An 18,418-nucleotide genomic window follows, 5' to 3' on the forward strand; every position below is an offset into this window, starting at 1 on the left:
CGCTGAATGTGTCTGGATCAAAACTAAAACCATCCAAAAAACATTTGTTACTTAAAATAAAATAAATCTTAACTGAAAAAAAAAGAAAAAAAACGTATTTTATTTCAGCTATATACTAAGGCAACATTTCTCATAACTAGATGTATAACTAAAACTGAATAAAAAAATAAATTAAAAAGTAATAAAAATTAAACGTACACAACCAAATTAAAACTTCAACTACAATTTAAATAAAAAAGGAAAATATACAACCTAATATTTTGAACTAGTTCAAAACATTAATATAAACTTGAATAGTATCTCAGTGATGCTAAAATAACATTAATCTGGATAGGTAGCTCACTTTAAAAATATAGCTAAACATCTGCATCTAGAAATATTGTCATTAAACATTAAAAATGTCACATAATATCGCTGCATCTAGTGAATTATTCACAATCATGTAAATTTGCAGTACTGCAGCATGAATGTGACTGCTGTCTTTACATATATGTTGGGAAAGGTTGCTTTAATTGTTCTCTGTATGTCTCTATGCAGTCAGCCACAGCAGAGCCAGGACAGCAGGACAGAAGACTTGGACATGAAAACGCAGTCCTTACAAACAGGTTTGCTAATGCATTCACCGCCAGGTTATGCATTTTTGAAATTACATACATGTACTTTAAATTTTAAGCCTACTTTACTGACATTTGTTTTTTATTTGTTGCACAGCACTTGAAGCAACTCAGGCAGAACTCCACGAACTGAAGACAAAATACGATGAAGAATCCACAGCAAAGTGAGTAACCATTTTTTAATTCTGACGGGACGTAGCAGGAGACAGTGTGGATTAGCGCTGAAATGGCTCGTATTCCCCCTTTCTGTATTTCCTCGACTGTCTGCTAGGCGTGCTGCATCTTTGTCTCACCTTTGCACACACATTTACCCACATGTGCGTGTCCATACAGACACAGACAAACACACACACACCCCTTTGATCCACACCAAAACAGTTTATAATCCTACTGCAGACAGGTTTGATTATGGGGGAAAACACAGTGTGGTGAAATCACACCTTCATTCATGGACAAGTTTTGATATTCAATAGTCCTCACATCCCGCCCATGCTGCCTTCATGGCTACACGAGACTGAATAATGCATGACACAATCCTCATAACTCGCACGGATGCTCTGAGTGATTCTCTGAGTATCCAATAATGACGGGATTCGTACCATCGACTGACATTTTGTAGGCGGTGAATCAGTGTGTGCATACTTGCTCAAATGCGCCTTTTGTTTGCCCATTGTGTCTGTTCGCCTTGATCTGGGTCATGCGTGTGTGTGTGTTTGTGTGCGTCTGCATGTGTGCGTTCCTCCGCTTGCTCTCCCTGTCATGTGGTCGGGGTTAGGTGGCAATTTCCTTGTCTCGCTGTCACTGAGGAATGCATCCTGTTGCAGAGTGTGCTCGCTGCGGGCTGTTTCGGCGCTGCTCGATGCGCTGGGAGTGGCGTAATTACACTACCTGTGATCAAACCAAACCCTGCCATGCCAGACCCCCAGCACTGCACCTTTGAAGTAAAAAAAGACACTTTTTTTAGCCCAGAAACCCACCATGGTGAGCTGCCGTCAAACTGGAAGGTCACAGCAAGGTTCATTTTAGGAAAAGATATGCTTCTGATTCCACAACCATTGCAGATGCACATCTAACAAGAAATAAATCTCCCTCTCATGCTTGTGCACAAACTTTTGAATATGACTGCGTACGTGCAAACAATAAAATGCATTGTGACGTTCTGAAACATTGGCCTGTTTCCAATCCGCCTGGTCTCTCCCGGGGACTCTTTCAGAGACTGTGGCAGGTAAAACGTTTCCACTCCATTAGATTTCTTACCTGCTTCTCATCCTGATGCTCCAGCTTTCATTTATTAGCTTTTGCTTTGGTGCTTTCTTTTGGTTTATGAACTAAGACTGATTATTCAAAATATATTGGGGATGTTTTTGCTGTTGATATAAAATTAAACTACACATTGTTGATATCACAGTTAATTGTGAATGAGAGGGTAAATGTAGTGCTACTCCGTGTCCTAACAAGCTGTTTTCATGATGTGACAGTATATTAGAAGACATTTGAATATTTGATGTCCAATTTTGTTGAGCCAGATTTTGAACCCAATGAGAAACCAAGCAATCGATGCAATAAAGTCCTCGTTTTGACGTGGTTTGTTGTATTAATTTCTGATCCATAATTATAATATATATATATATATATATATAATTATTTATTTTTATTGCATTTATTTTTGTGTTGTTATATATAGGTATTGAACCTATATGTGGTATTTTGGCTTTGTTGGTCGAAAATCATTGAATACATCTTTTGTTTAATTAATAAACCAAACATTATCTTTATTATTAATAATTTTAAGTAGATTACTTACTGTATTTAAGTTGCCAAACAGATTTGAAATTACCATTTTGAACCATTTCAGAGCAAGTACAAAGATATAAATATAAAGCTACATATGAAATTCCATCAAAGGACTAAATATTTTAGGTATTTTGCTTACTAGTAAGTGGCAGTGGTTTTGGTCTATGTACATATGCTGTATATATATAGATTTGTGCTTTATACATCCAATTTTGCCTAAGCCTGGATCGTCCATAATCCGAGGCTTCATCGTTATCTTGTTGTTGTGATTGCTGACTTAATGAGGTTACGTGATTCTGTGCATGTGTCTTTGGTAGGGGATAAAGGAATCCCGCCCCCATCTAAGAGCCCTTTCCTGGCCTCAGGGTTTTACATGCTCCGTTAGCTCAGTTCATCTACAGTGACAGTAGGTGGATCTCAACGGGAAGCGTGCAGAGACGTTTGTGTGTATCGTATCGCGTAGTTAAATAAACATAAGAATGTGTCATGCTCCACAGTGCTCCGGTAATAAGCGAAAGAGAAAGGAAATCCCTCGGTGGGCCTTTGATGCGGGCGGTTAGCTCTGGGTGTTCAGCAGGTATGGACAGATAATCCATAACGTTGATCGATCAACCCCCATATGAACCGTGGAGATGTTTGCGGCCGCACTTATTGAAAGACTGCATGCGTTAAACATAATGCGGAATCAAATAGAATGGAATAACGATTCAATGTATGCTATTGTAAAACTAGTTTTTTGATTTAATTATTTTTCATAACTTTTTCAGCCTCTAAAGCGACTTTTCTTACCTGCTGATGTTATCAAGACCATGTGGGCGGAGAAAACTGTAATATTAATCATTAAAATCTCAACCTGAAATGTTTTTTGATGGATAGAAGAGTTACTACTTTTTTAAATCCAGTTTTCACCCTTTTAACATTCAATTTGTCCTGAACTAGTCAGTCCAGTAACATCATTCCTATTTTTGTCTCTCATATTCCTTCCTGTCGTCTCACCCTCCCCTTCCTCTTTTTCTTTTTTAGTTCATTCTGAAGGAAGGATGGTATCAGCTGCAAAGAGAGTGTGTATTTGGTGGTGTGTGTGTGTATGTGTGTGTGTCTTGGGTTCAGGGTGAAAAGAGGAGCAGGGTTCAGTCGAGCGTAATAATGGAATGCTTCAATTCGCTTCACTGTTTGTATGCGACCTCTCTCTCCCTTTTTCTCTCTCTTTTCCCCTCCCCCAACGCCCTCCCCCACTATCCCTCCCCTCCCAGACGCGTTCACGGTGGAATGTCCGCCTTTCTCACAGGCCCGCGAGGTGTCTGTCGTCCCAGCCATCTATCTTGTTCGCTCTCTCTCTCTCTCTTAGGGCTCTGTGTTGTGCTGAAAATTTAATCCGGTTCTTTTTCTTTTCCAGCCCAGACTCTCTTCTCATCCCTCCTCAGGACCTCCTCATTAACGTCCTGCCAGTTACAGTAACTACAGCTGGCACAGACACGGGCATCAGCCCATGCATGCCCGCGCAAACACACGCCAGTGCTGATACACAAATGCTGAGATGAAAAAATTCTAAACAATGTATCTTGTTCATATTTAACGTATATATAAATTTTTAACTTGTGTTACTCCGCTTATTTTTATTTCATTTAATATTTTAGTATTTAAAATATTTTTTTTGTAGTATAGTTATCATGTTTAACTCATAATTTTTTTACTTAATGTCCTCAAATTATTTGGATTTAATATTGAATTCAACAATCATATTTAGCTAAACTTATTCATATTTAACTGTTTCTGTATTTTCTCATTTAAACTAACCTTTTTAAACTTAGCGTTGTCTTAAGTATCTTTTTATGTATTTAACTCAACTTATTTTTAACCATTTAACAAAATGTTTTAGTATTTAAACGGTTAGTTCACCCAAAAATTAAAACCGTCCCATAATTTACTCACCCTTAAGCCATCCAAGGATATTTTTTTAATAAAACTCAAAATTGTGTTTGGCTGAAAGAAGAAAGTATTTTTTAAGTATTTAACTAAATATTTAACAGCATTCCTATTTAACAATTTTTAAACTTATTTGTTTAATTTAAACGTTTTTTTAAACGTTATTTTGTTAAAATTTTATTTGTTCATTAATATAAAAATATTAATATATTTTTATATTAATTCAACATTTTCACATTTAACTCCAATGTACTTGTGCTGAATGTTTTTCGTATCTGACTTAACATATTCGGATGTACCTCAACATTTAGATATCTAACGTTTATGTATATTTCCATATTTAGCAATTTATCATATGCATAGTTAACACTTTCACACGTTACCCTGTGTTTTTGTAGTAAACAAAGTGGAAAAATACGTAATGTTTATTACCTCGGGCAGTTTTAGCAAGGCTCAGGGTTGAGTTCGTCATGCTGTGTGGCCTGTTGTGCTTGTTCCCAGCGTGGTTAAACTCTCTCTGGTTTTCCCTGACTGAATTGGAAAGAAACAACATGCAATTAAAGTTGTTTCTCCTGCGCTGAAAGTGGCATGTTGGGTTTTGCAGTGTGTCCTTTACGAGACAAATGGGCAGTAGATTTTAGCTTACAGAAATAGCAGCCGTGTGTGAGGCCTGTGGAATTGTGTGCGGATGTTGGATCGCGAGTGTGCGCCTAGGTGGAGATGTGTGCATGTGTTAAAAAGAGAGAGAAATGGAGAGAGACGGGGTGAATTTCTGTTTGTGGTTTATGTGGGCTCTGCGTATGTGTGTGTGTGAGAGATGTAAACTGTGGAGAAGTGCACTGGGCCAGTGAGCTGGTGCAGTCAGTGTTCTGGCATGCTAGAGCTGTGCACACGAATTTCATCGGTTCCTGGTGACATGACAGTCCCCACGGGCTTGCCGCGACCGCAAGCACGCGTGTGCGTGTTCGCCTGTGAACACACCTTCAGATCCTTTTGTCTGTGCATCCTGTGATGTTACATGCACTGACTCGGATTAACAGCGCAGTTTGATTCCCTTCAAATCCAGGCAGAAGAGCAACGTCAGGCCTGTTCGCACCTCTCAGCCTTTTTCGTCTCTGCATCCAGCGTGTTTTGCTTGACAGGGTCTCTGCTGTGCTGTTGGTTGTGTGACATTTCAGAGGGTGGATTTTTAGTCTGTCTGATCCATTTGTCTGTACTCCCATCAGTCTGGCAGGTTTTGAATTACTGCGGGGAGCACAAAGGACCTCATCCTACCCACCTGATTTATCTGCACAGATCTACGCTCGCTAGCTGAGTGCAAAGAAAACATTTCATCTGTGTCAAGCAAGACATTTCGCCTTCCCAGAAGCTCTTACATTGTTCGCTGATATTTCCACCGTATTTTGCAGATGTATTGTACAACAATCCGGCTTTTTCAAATAGAGCCTCAAATAGATATAAAATAGCATGATTAGCTAAGCTAATATGACTATCACTATTGCTCATACTTATGGTTATGGGGTTTTCTAAACCACAGACCTTAAGCATTAAACACTGTTGGGTAATTCTACTAGTACCATTTGTAATAGAAATACAAATGATACCTTAAATCATGCAGTTCTTACCCTTTTCAGCAATAAAACTTGTGTTTTTCATCTGAAGGTGGATAAAACTGGCGAAAAAATCCCATAGCAGGAGCTCGCTAACCAATATTTGTAGATCAGAATATCATAGAGATTTGAGGAAGTTTTTTTAAACTTGGGCCAGTAAGTAACTACCCTTGACAACCACTCTTTTTCTTCAAAGATTCAAATGTTTGAGTAATATACTTGACATTTTAATGATTTGATATTGTCATTTACCTCAGCGTTTTTGTATGTAACTCAGTATTTTTATATTTGTGTCTTATGCATAGTCAACATTTTCACACTTATGGTGGTAAGTGTTTTCTGAACCACAACCCTAGTATTAAACCTCAGTATTAAACATTGGTAACATGTAAATAGACCTGTACCATTTGCTATAAACACAAATGATACCTCAAATCATGCAACTTGTAGAGGACTATTACTTTTCTGAATGCCCAAACTTTGCGATTCCCATCTGGTGGTAAAAAAAAGTCCTATAGAAAGAGGTAGCAGACCAGTATCTATGGATCAGAATAATATGGAGATTTGGGGTTGTAATATTTTAAACCGCCTCATATTTCCTTTAGAAAATGTAAAAGTCTAGCTATTGGTGAGGTTGAATAACTCAATATAATGAAATCACAGATTAATCAACAACATTAGTTGTTAATTTACTCCAAAACAAAACTCTTGAAAACTCCTTTGGAGATGATTATACACCTGTGTGATTGCTGTCAAGAAAAATGTGGGTCGATGATGTTTGTTGTTTTGAGAGTTAGTGTGAGGAATGACACTTCTGAGAACGAGCTTTTTTATCTCCTGGAGGTCAGACACTCAACAAGAGGAGAAAAAAATCAAACCCCGAGGGTTTTCTTACTACCCTAGCCTTCAAAAGGTTAAGAGAGGATGGGAGGACAAAAAAATAAAAACCCAGCAGGATAAAGCCCACACTGGCTCCATAAGATAGGGGCCAAATGGAGAAAGAGAGCAAAATGGAAATCTAATGGGCTAAATCTGTGAAATGTCGTACCAGCCCAGGGGGATTTGAGCCGCAGCAGAAACAAAGACACTGGGGAGAGAGCGAGCGAGAGTGAGTTCGAGCAAGACGGGAGAGAAAGAGAGAGAGAATCGCCTGAAAGAGTTGAATTACAGCCAGAGGATGCATGTAACCTGGACCTCTCTCTCGCTAGCTTCGCCCGAGCGCCGAGTTAACCTCCCCTTTCTGACAGCCATGCTGGATGGAAAAGGTCAGAATCAAAGCAGCTGGTTCTCATAATTTATCAGGGCCCGAGACGACCAAACACAATAATCAAAAGCTGTAAGTGTTTAATACGCTCTATTCATCAGCGGTAGCTCGTAGAATAACAACAGAAGTCATGTTTATATGTTCCTGGATTACGTTCACAGTGTTATGTCTTTGGACTTTCCCACATCGTAGCGTGTTGATATGTAGATTAAATAATCCCAATAAATGATGTCGCAGATAACCTCTGGCGCCCGGTCCGAGGTGATGAAGAACATGCCGGTTTTGAAGGCCGAGCTCCGAGGGGAGTTACGCATGTCTTACGCAGTCCTTATCTTTTCATCTTTAAAGGGGACATATCATGAAAATGTTTTTGGTTTTGGACTTTTGAAAAGTTCAATGTACAATGTTGATACACTTCCTTAGTCCACTTGACACATCTAGAAATGTTTTACAAAGTTGCAGATTTGTGAACTACATTAGTACACAGAAGTCAGCCAATCGCAACAGAGCTAATTTGCATATAGAATTCTTGAAGATACAGTAGCGAAAACAGCCTGTTTAAATATAAGGGTCAGAGAGAGGGCGTAACACTAAATTAAGATTGTTTTCAGTGCAAGAAACCTTGACTAACACAAGTGGATTCAAGGAAAAGAAATACTGCGAAAGTGTCGAATATGGCCCCTTTAAGGTCATCATTTAATGTGTTTTTACAGTGGGGCCCATAAAGGAGGGAGTGAACACGAGCTGACGAGAGCAAAAATGAGTGGAGATTAGGTTATGTAGGTTCGCAACTGTGTGTGTGTGTGTGTGTGTGTGTGTGTGTGTGTGTGTGTGTGTGTGTGTGTGTGTGTGAGAGAAAGAGAGAAAGAATGAGTGCCTCTTTACACTGTATTTAAGAGGGATTGTATTTTTTGTATTCTGTGCCATGACGAGATCATGACACTGTTAATGCATAAAATAAACCTCTGATCTGCCGTCATTAGGTTTAAAGGAGTATTATATTCCATAATTCCCAAATCTATGCTGATCTAACATTTATTTAATGATTTATATTTAACTCTTTGGGTTTGGTAAAGCTTAGAGGAAAAAAAATCTAGCTTAATATATATTTTACTGTAATTATTAAATCTACATTATATTGAATATTTCCATTTTTAAAGTCAAAGCATATTTGAACATATTCAGTTTCTTATTGTGAACAATTAATCTGTGCACATTATTCTAAATAATAAATCACAGGTTATTTTAATAGCTTTTTAGGCATTCTTTTTAGCTCCATTCTGTTGTGTAACGCCCATTTTTCACAATCCAATTCATTCCCAGTGGATAACCTCAAGTCCCATCCTACCTTTTTTTTTCTGTTTAAATATCCTGTTTCACTCAGAAATGTCACATTACAGAAATAAAATAGGTTGTGAATAGGGTTTCACATTGACGTTAGAGAGCCATCATAATTGAAGTGAATAATTACGTTTCAATAACAATTTGAAACATAGTATTTTCACAGCGCTCTTCACTTTCAGCCACAATGAAACTCCAACGCAGCATCATCCATGAGACGCCGGAGTCACGCGCTTAAAAGTGCGCACAAAGCTGAGTTAAGCTCATCTGAATCATTAAACCAAATCGCCTCTAATTAAGCTTGGCTGTTGAATTAATTTCAGCTGTGCTTGACTCCTCTCAGTTTGCAGTCACATGGTCAGAAATGTCAATGGGAGAACCATTCGAGAGGAGAGTACAGTGGGTGACAGAAATAATGCAAGTGCTTTTATCAAATTAAGAGCTCAGTATGTGGGATGACAAGTTTCACTTGATGAAAGATAATGTGTTGGTTGAATACTTTGTCGGTTTCAGATCTGGCTACAAGTATCAGCTTTGCTGCTTCAAGTGTAAACGCTTTGAGTTTGGTAAATATAATGATACAAACTCAAACAGAAACTGCTACAGTGAGTAGTAGCCTAGCAGTTAGCACACGTTACAACACAATATCGTGTGTGATCATTTTGAGATTGTGTAAACGTATGAGATGTTAAATATTGCAGTACAAAATTAAACAAAAATGCGTTGAGTTTGGTTATGATTGTGGCAAACAATATAAATATATAAATTATTAAATGTAAATATCATATAAAAACTAGCTGTTCGGTTTGCACATGTTACAACACGTTATCACGTGTGAATGCTATGAATTTGGTTAAAATTGTGGTACAAAATCAAACAAAAACAGATTTGTTGAAGCTGTAGATTAGTGGTTAGCACACATGCTACAACACATTATTGTGTGAGAACGATTTGGTTTTGGTTTAGATAGTGGTACAAAATCAAAACAAAAACAGATTTGTTGAAGCTGTAGTCTAGGCCTAGTGGATAGCACACATGCTACAACACATTATTGTTTGAGAATGATTTGAGTTTGGTTAAGATAGTGGTACAAAATCAAAACAAAAACAGATTTGTTGGAGCTGTAGCCTAGCGGTTAGCACATCTGAGCTGTAAATGTTAAGTATGCAGTGGGAAAACATCTGAAAGATAATGAAACATTTAAAAGTACATGTTATATGCAAAAGGTTTTTTATTCAGAATATCCTGGCAACAAATTGTCATCAATAAAGAAATACACTTTTTAATGTATTTACATTTAACAACAGGCATGCTTACCAGCTAAACCTTAATACAGCCTTGACTATGGATTTGGATCACAATGTTTTCAAGAAACTTGTATTCCCAATCACTTCTGTCCCCTTTTCTCCATTCTCATATTGATAACAGTTCATTTTCCAGAAGAGTTAGCATCAGTGTTAGCAATGAGAAGACTTTTGTAATTTTTCCAGACAGAGGAATCAATGTTTGAAAGCTGTTTTTGAGTGACAAAACTACACTCATTTGAGATGAATGTTTAATGGGTACATAAAGTACTGTTAACCTTTATTGAAAGCAGTTGTGTTTACACACCTAAGCCATGCCATTTGCTGGGCTGAGCTGCGCGCTAGCAGAATTGAGAATATTATATCAGATTAGTGTGCATTAAAAGGAGTCTGAGGCCTATATTAGTGTAATCCCTCTGTTTTAACCTGGGCTTGTCCATGTGGCTGAGCCGTGAACCCACTGCTGGGCTACACAGCTCACAGTCCAGCGGATTACTGTGAAATCGAGAGGGCTTAATGGCCCTGCGTGCGCGCTGTAGTGTGTATGTGTGTGTTTGTCAGTGTGCATACGGGTGAGTGTGCAAGTGTTCACATGCATGACGGGGTTATGGAAGTCCAACTGAAATGGCTGATCTTAATACAACAACACACACACATATCCAGATGTTTTCATGATGAATGCCCTCACGAACACATCTAGCTGCTCATAATTGCATACGCACACACGCAAGCGGCTCAGAAGTGAGGCAAGATGCTGATTACCCATTTTATGTTGATGTGAGGTCTTCTGTTCCACCTGGTCCATTCTTTACATGACCCATTTTATTGCATTGCGATATGTTGCATCACTGTGTTTTACTGCAACAAATCTGCGCTACCATTTCTCTCCTGCCTGCGTAAGTAATGTGCGCTTTCATTTTTCAGGGCCAATGAGATTGAAGCGGTGATGACAGATTTGGAAAGAGCCAATCAGGTAAAGGCCATATTCCTCATGGAAAAGTGACTCGTATTTCTATTGTATGCAAATCTAAGAAACAGTAACAGCTTGTTTAGGTTTTTTATTAATACCTCCGGTCTAATGGACTGTACAGAAGTTGTCGTGCTAGTTTGCAAATTTCTTTTATTAGCACACAACTTTATTGGAGTCACATATATCCAAGTTCTACATATCCTAATTCCCTCCATCTGCTTTCCTTTTGGAAGAAATCCATCATTCCCTTCACTTTTTTGAGCTGTGAGCCCCAACGGCTAAATCTAAATGAATATCAGATCTTTTATGTGATGCAATAGAAAGAATCTCTTGCCTTTTTTATTTAAATGTTTTTTTTTTGCATTTCTGGGGATTCTGTTTTATCATCAGTCTATTGTTTTTCTGACCTTATATGTTTGGGAAAGAAGATCTATAGGAATGTTTTATTTTGTATTATTATGTAATTTTATTAATTGATTTCGTCTTGACTTATTTCTTGCTAAAGTACTCAAAAGTTACATTTTCTGTATGTTTATTTTTGTAAACTGTAAAATCTGTTTGCTTATCTAAAAATTATAAACTTTCATGTTTTTGAAAATGTAGGGCAAGCAATAAACAAACACCCGAGTAAAAAGTTTATAATCATTGTTTTCATTAGCATTATTATTCCAATCAACATAAAAAAAGAACATTTGGTAAGACTTGTTACGTAGACGTTTAGAATAAATTAGCATACTTTAGCTTGTCATTACCATAAATGCATAAAGATGGTGGTGTTGGATTTGGTGCAGCTAAAGGTTGAACGCTTTAAGCAGCTTTTACAATATATAATTTTTAAGTCTCATCATGAATCCAGACATTTGTCTTTAGGTCAGGGATCCATTCTAGGGCAACAAATGAATTAACACCACAATCTTTATTTAAAATAAATTCTGAGTGATTTGCATATTCTGTGAATCAACCAACCGTACATACCTTGACACACTTTAGCTTGAATACTAGAGCACTCAGCCAAGTAGGACCCATGTGAGTTCAGTTAACATTTTTCAGCCCAGCCATATAAAAACAGGCCTGTGATCTTTTAGCTCCCAGTCTTCACAATTCATAAACATCGGTTGATATAATGGTTATGAATCCTCAACCATGGCAATTTTTCACCCATTTGTTCTGTTTGTGGCCCACAGAGGGCCGAGGCGGCAGAGAGGGATGCTGTGAGTCTGAGGGAGCAGCTCACTTCAGCTGGCAGGACACTGCAACCAACCAATCAGATCGAGAAAACACCGGAAATGGTAAGAGTGATGCTCTGCATGCCTGTACAGTAGAGAGAGGGGCAGAAAGAGGGAGAATAAAGGAAGGAATGGTAATGTGGGAACACTTTCCATGAAGCCTATAATAATATAATGCAGTATGAAGATATTCCCAGTGCATTAGCATTCACAATGTTGTTGTAAATAATTATAAATATTATAACTTGATTAATTCATTTGATTGATACTGTATTTGTTCTTAATAATATTATTATAAAAATATTGATTTAATCAATTAGTGTTTTCAAATCATTTTTTTAATGTATAATATATATATATATATATTCATTTTTATGTACCGGTATGTGTATGTAAACACACATATTGTATTTGATCCACTTTAAATGTTGACTACTGTATAATTATGACTATAGTTAGTAAATAAATTATGAAAAAATAATAAATTAATGTTTACAGCATTAAATATATAAACATAATTAATCATAATTATTTATGAAACATTGTACATTATAGGGTGTAATGAATATAGTGCATTTAAAATACCTTCATAATGCTTTACACAGTATATACATGCTTGACAAGGCAGGTTTAACTATACATCACATTTTATACAGAATAGTAATTCAAATTGCACTGCTTGGAAAACGCACAGGAAGTGTTACCGTTTACGTTGTCAATGCAGCATTGTAAAATGTGTGTATTTGTGTGTACAGGACAAGTCTCTGGAGGCGCTATCTTGCACCAGTCTGGAGGCAGAGTTGGGTGCTAAGGAGAGGGAGGTGGAGCGTTTGGCAGAGGATGTTCAAAGACTCCAGGCCAGTCTGGCCCAGCTCAGCGAGACCTCCACCAATCAGATCAGTCAGCTTGAGCAGCAGCTGAGCTCCAAAGAGGCCGTACTAAAGGTCAGTCAGACCAGTGCCTAATATGAAGCATGTTAATAAAAAATATAGGTATACAAATTTGTGCCCTCCAGTCAGTATTGAACACTCAGATCTTGTGTTTAGAGTGTTAGTGCTATAGAGCTGGTAAGTCCCGCCCCCTCCGTAAAACCCCGCTGGACCTCAAAGTTGAAAAACCGTCAATGCAAGTGAATGGGAGAAAATAATTATTTTCTGGTCCCGTTTGAATTGTGCCATGAATGTGAACATATGTTGTCTGTGAATTTTTTATATAATCTTTCATGTTACAAGTTTGACAGTATATGGTATGATTCGTCGGCTAGCAGTTGTGGAAAAGAAATAACGAGAAAGACTACATGTCGCCTATGTGACGTCACCGCATAAAGTTGACTTACCCGTGGTTTTCGCCAACCTCAACGATTTTTTCCTCTCCCTGAAAGAAGGCGGTGAAGTGCACCAAAGACACAGCCATGTCTAGCGGGATCCGTGAGCTAGAGCCGTGAGCTAGTGGTGTTGACGTTTCAAACGCGTCGAAAGCAGCGAAGAGTTGTAGTCCACAAAGTGCTCTCACACAAAGTCTACCCGTATCAAACTTCTACCCGCTAAATTGTAGCATTCTTCACACGAAAGATTATATAAAAAATTCACAGACAACATATGTTCACATTCATGGCACAATTCAAACGGGACCAGAAAATAATTATTTTCTCCCATTCACTTGCATTGACGTTTTTTCAACTTTGAGGTCCAGCGGGGTTTTCGGAAGGGGCGGGACTTACCAGCTCTATATAACAATTCCTACATTGCACTCCTTAGTTGTGGTAAAATCGCTGTACCTCACAGCCTTCTTCATTAATACATAAGCATAAATGAAGAAGCTCCTCTCTTTAGTTTGCTAACAGCTGTAGCAAGGACAAGTGAATGAGCCTGGTGGTTCATTATGGAGCAGCGGCCCATCTAAAGTCACATTAACACTGGACTCCAGACACGGGCTGTTTCAACTCGACATTTCATGTTGGATGAAGCGAATGGTCCTGCTCGTGGCAGCAGTCAGATCTCTGCTGTGCGGCTGCAGGACAGGCCTGTAAATGTTGCAGCGGCTCACACGAGCCATGTGACCCATGTAGTGAATGTTTAGAGTTTGAATGACAGCTGGTTGGATGGCAGGAGACTGAGCTGAGACGAAGCCTTCGCTGAGCCTCACTCGGAGAGACTGCTCTGATCTGCCCTGCCTGTAGCAGACTCAAGTTCTACTGAAGAATCTGAGCATGTGCAGTGCGGCCAGATTCATGAGCGCATACACGTTCTCGACACACATACGGAATAGTGGTCGAGCTAAATGTTTTTTTTTTTTTTTAATGGTCGTAATCTAGAAAGCAGAACGGCTGATATAAAGCCGAAGTATATAATTTAAATATAGAAAATACACAATACAAATAAATGTACACAAAATTGTTAAATTTGTACACTTAATTTCACAATATTTACTCAAAGTTTGAAATGTATGAGAATGGAAAATTATCAGAAAATATCTTTACAAAACTGTTATCCAGAGTGACTTGCCCGTGTGTTTCAGTTATATACTGTGTACACACACAGAAGTCAAAAGTTTGGAGTTGGTCACCAAAAGCATTTTATTTTATCAAAAATACAGTAAAGCAGTAATGCTGTGAAATATTATTACAATTTAAAGGAACTGTTTTTTTTTTAAATATATTTAAAAATATAATTTATTCCTGAGCCGAATACATTCTGATTTTAAAAAATGCATTTGAAATAGAAATATTTTGTCAGATTATATATATTACTACTATCACTTTTTATCAATTTAACGCATCCTTGCTGAATTAAAATATTACTAATATCAAGTCTTACTAACCCCAAACTTCTGAGCGGTGTTGTATATGAACAAAAATATTGTGTTTTCAGTTTAATTTTTAATAGAATTTATTTGTTTTATCATCAATAATAATATATATATATATATTTTTATGGGAAAGACATGTTTCATGGTTTGTTTCTTTTTAAATTCTATGTTGAGCCCCTTAAAGGGATATTGCACAAACAAAATCTGCCATTATTTACCTATCCCAATCTCGTATGCTGTTTGCTGTCTATGTTTTTTTTTTGAAGACCCTCTATGCAGCTCTTTAAGTCCATTATGACCACATCTATCAATCTCCAAAAAGACAGAGTACATTGACAGAATTTTCATTGGAATATTCATTTAAAGTGCCTCTCTAAAGTGAATATTGTGAATTTTCAGTGTATAATATAGTTCATACACTGATTCACATTACAATTTTGCTTATAAATAAGTATATCTGCCTTTTCCCCTCCCCAGCATCTCGAAGAAAAGCTTCAAGAGCAGTCAGACTACGAGGAGATCAAACGAGAACTCGGGTAAGTTCTAAAGCACTAATTCTGTCAGCACAAATAATCCTGATGCTTTAGCCTTTTCCTTCTCATATGTGTGAATATTTTAGCATCATTAACATTATTTTAACGCTGATGGGAACGTTGCATCAACCTTAACATGACATCCAAGTACATAATACCATGAATGGACTGTATTGTAGGTCTAAATAAGCAAAGGTTTTGTTTGGAGTGACCTGATCTGGTCATGTTTTATCCACCTTTATAATTTAAGACCCTCAGACCATTCTTAACCTTTATCTGCCGCTCCATTATGCATGTGTCTTTCCCATCCTTTCTCGCTGCAGGGCTCGAACTATGAGTTCTCATTACCTGGTGGTCTTGAACTTTACAGTCAGACGTACTGAATATGATCTGATGTAGTACAGCCAGCTGAGATATGAACCGCAGAGATTCGCCAAACTCCGTCTGCGCACGGGTCTTTTACTCCCATATTTTACCAGAAGGAATTTTACTCTGCGGTAATCTCCGTTCTGTTTAATAAATTCAAAGAACCTTAGGTATGCAAGGAGTATTGGGTCTTATTTTTGAGAAAAGCGGATTAAGCACGCTTTGTTGTCGGAGTGGTTTTCTGCACAGGACTGAGGGATTGCTGCGTTTCATCTCCAGCCACAGCTGTAATGAGGAGGCTAACGTAGTTTGCATCGGCGATAACCTAATTGAGTGATGTGTGTGTTTTTGGCTCGGCCGCTCGTCTGTGCTATCGGTGTGTGTGTGTGTGTTGTTGGGAGGCTTCGGGAGATGTCTGGCTGTCCGTTGCATAACTCGATTTTAGGCGTAATATTCCCAATTGGGACTTATAAAGCAAGTAATCCATGAATAGAGGGTGTTGTTAAGATCTGTGCTTGTCTGATGATCGGCCTAAAAAGCCGATTTGCTGAATGTATATTGATAGCTTGTTGTCTACTCGAGGCACATTCCACCGTGATATAATGAGTGTTTTCACCCAAAAGGCTTTTGAAAATGGCCCGGTTTAATCCATAGATAACAGATCAGCGCTGGGTAGAGTGCGGCTAGGCACACAGGTTCATTTGGGTAACGTGATTGTAGGTGTCACAGAAATTTCCGAATCAAGAACGCTGAGCCATTGCCTTTTAAGCTTTCGGTTCTTGACCTGAAATGGAAAGTGAAGGCATATTTTATGCTTGTAGCACCATTATTTTAATACGTACATTTTTTTTCTTTTTACTCTCGCCAGCACCCTGAAATCAATCGAGCACAACTCATCAGATCATCACTCTTCTGCACAGGTAAGACGTCATGTCATTAGAAATAATGAAGTTGATTTGTATGGATATGTCCTTTAAATGCATTATAATAATAAAAGGCAGCATGTTTTATTGGCTTTGATGCTTTTAAAATTCTGATTATCACGTCATGAATTTGTACTTGTTCATTTCGAGAGAAAAAAAAGACATTTATTATTTTTTCCCTCTATATTCACGTGAAAGCTGAAATCTGAGATTTTTTTTGTATTTGTTTTCTTAATGTTTCATCCTTTCATTCTTCCTTTATATTCTTTCTCCCTTCATTCCTCATTTATTTTCTATTCCTTCCTTTCTGTTCCCTTCCTTCATTCATCACTTCCTTCCTTTCATTTCCTCACTTTTTTAATTTTCTTCCCGTTTATTCCTTTATTTCCTTTCCATAACTTTGCTTTTGTTTCTTTCATCCTTCATTCCTTATGTCCTTCGCTCCTTTCTTTTCTTTCTTTCTTTCTTTCTTTCTTTCTTTCTTTCTTTCTTTCTTTCTTTCTTTCTTTCTTTCTTTCTTTCTTTCTTTCTTTCTTTCTTTCTTTCTTTCTTTCTTTCTTTCTTTCTTTCTTTCTTTCTTCCTTCCTTCCTTCCTTCCTTCCTTCCTTCCTTCCTATAACTTTCGTTGTTTCTTTATGCCTTCATTTCCCTTCTTTCCTTCCTTTCTCACTTCCTTTCTTTTCCTTCCTGTCTGTTTTCTTCCTTACTTCCTCACTTTCTTCCTTTTTTGTTTTCTTTCTTCCTTACGTCCCTTTCTTTTTGTTCCTTCAATTGACTTCCTTTTTACATCCTTCCTCACTCCCCCCCCCCCCCCCATCTGTTTCCTTCCTTCCTTTGTTTTTTTCTCTCCCGCATCTATCCTTCATTTTAGGACTTGTCCAAGCCTTTGGAGATGTTGCTGACAGGGAAAGACCATAGCCAGCTGTCAGAGAGCGCATTGAAACGACTGGCCAACAGTGACTTCAGTGGTGAGTTTCCAGTGTCCAGCCTCTTCTGAGGAACATTAACTTCCAGTTGCTGGGAAATTGCAGCTTTTGCAGTTTATACATAGTGATTTTATTGATTTATTTTTTTCCAAACCTAACTTCACCTAAAATTCCAGTAGGATGTGAAACGTGACCTTAAAAAACGTTCAGAACTTTAGATTTTATTTGGCCCCAAGATAAAAATGAATAAATATCGTAACAGATCATACTGATAGTGACGAGTTAGGTTCGGAGGCAGCCGTGTGGTTAAGGTCAGTTCACCCTTTTCTAAAGGCAGCAACATATTAGGATTTGGTATGTAGGAGATCAGGTCACCTGGGGCTTGCATAAATCCTGAACGGCTAGCGGAGACCAATGTGATAATTAGGCCTTATTTCCCTTTTCCTGCCCTTTCGACTACGCTCTGTATGTGTGAGGTTGAAAATGTCATTACAGAACACCTCTGGACACCCCTATGGAGATCATACATTTAATTTGCGTTTTAAATGTGACTTTCTATCACAAATTTTGCATTTTTAAACCTGGCATTCGTGCTGACGGCAATGACAGAGAATCATCTGTGATCGTAGCATGTATCTGTCTCTGACAACCAACATAATTCTATTGCACTGGATATTGATTTTGCCACCGTTGTATAAAGTGATGGTATTGTTATGGAAGCGCACACAGCAGAGGTGTTTTGTCATGGCAAAAAGGATAACCGTACTGACACCCACAATCCCTTGCAGTGAACAGTCCCCACAGCATCAGCAG

At 38.0% G+C, this 18,418-nt stretch overlaps 1 protein-coding gene across 9 annotated transcripts in view; it reads left to right on the forward strand.

The window, feature by feature from the left end:
- The window catches only part of cux1a (cut-like homeobox 1a), a 115,213-nt gene that overhangs the window by 68,984 nt on the left and 27,811 nt on the right, over positions 1 to 18,418 (forward strand). For all 9 annotated transcript variants that reach the window (XM_079599412.1, XM_079599416.1, XM_079599415.1 and 6 more), the window contains exons 7-14: positions 538 to 605; positions 712 to 778; positions 10,778 to 10,826; positions 12,008 to 12,112; positions 12,805 to 12,993; positions 15,335 to 15,393; positions 16,625 to 16,676; positions 17,551 to 17,647. In XM_079599412.1, coding sequence (XP_079455538.1) covers positions 538 to 605; positions 712 to 778; positions 10,778 to 10,826; positions 12,008 to 12,112; positions 12,805 to 12,993; positions 15,335 to 15,393; positions 16,625 to 16,676; positions 17,551 to 17,647 — 686 coding nt within the window. The remainder of the gene's footprint in view (positions 1 to 537; positions 606 to 711; positions 779 to 10,777; positions 10,827 to 12,007; positions 12,113 to 12,804; positions 12,994 to 15,334; positions 15,394 to 16,624; positions 16,677 to 17,550; positions 17,648 to 18,418) is intronic.

The sequence above is a fragment of the Phoxinus phoxinus genome (assembly GCF_949152265.1).
Source record: "Phoxinus phoxinus genome assembly, chromosome: 23".
Lineage (NCBI taxonomy): Eukaryota > Metazoa > Chordata > Actinopteri > Cypriniformes > Leuciscidae > Phoxinus > Phoxinus phoxinus.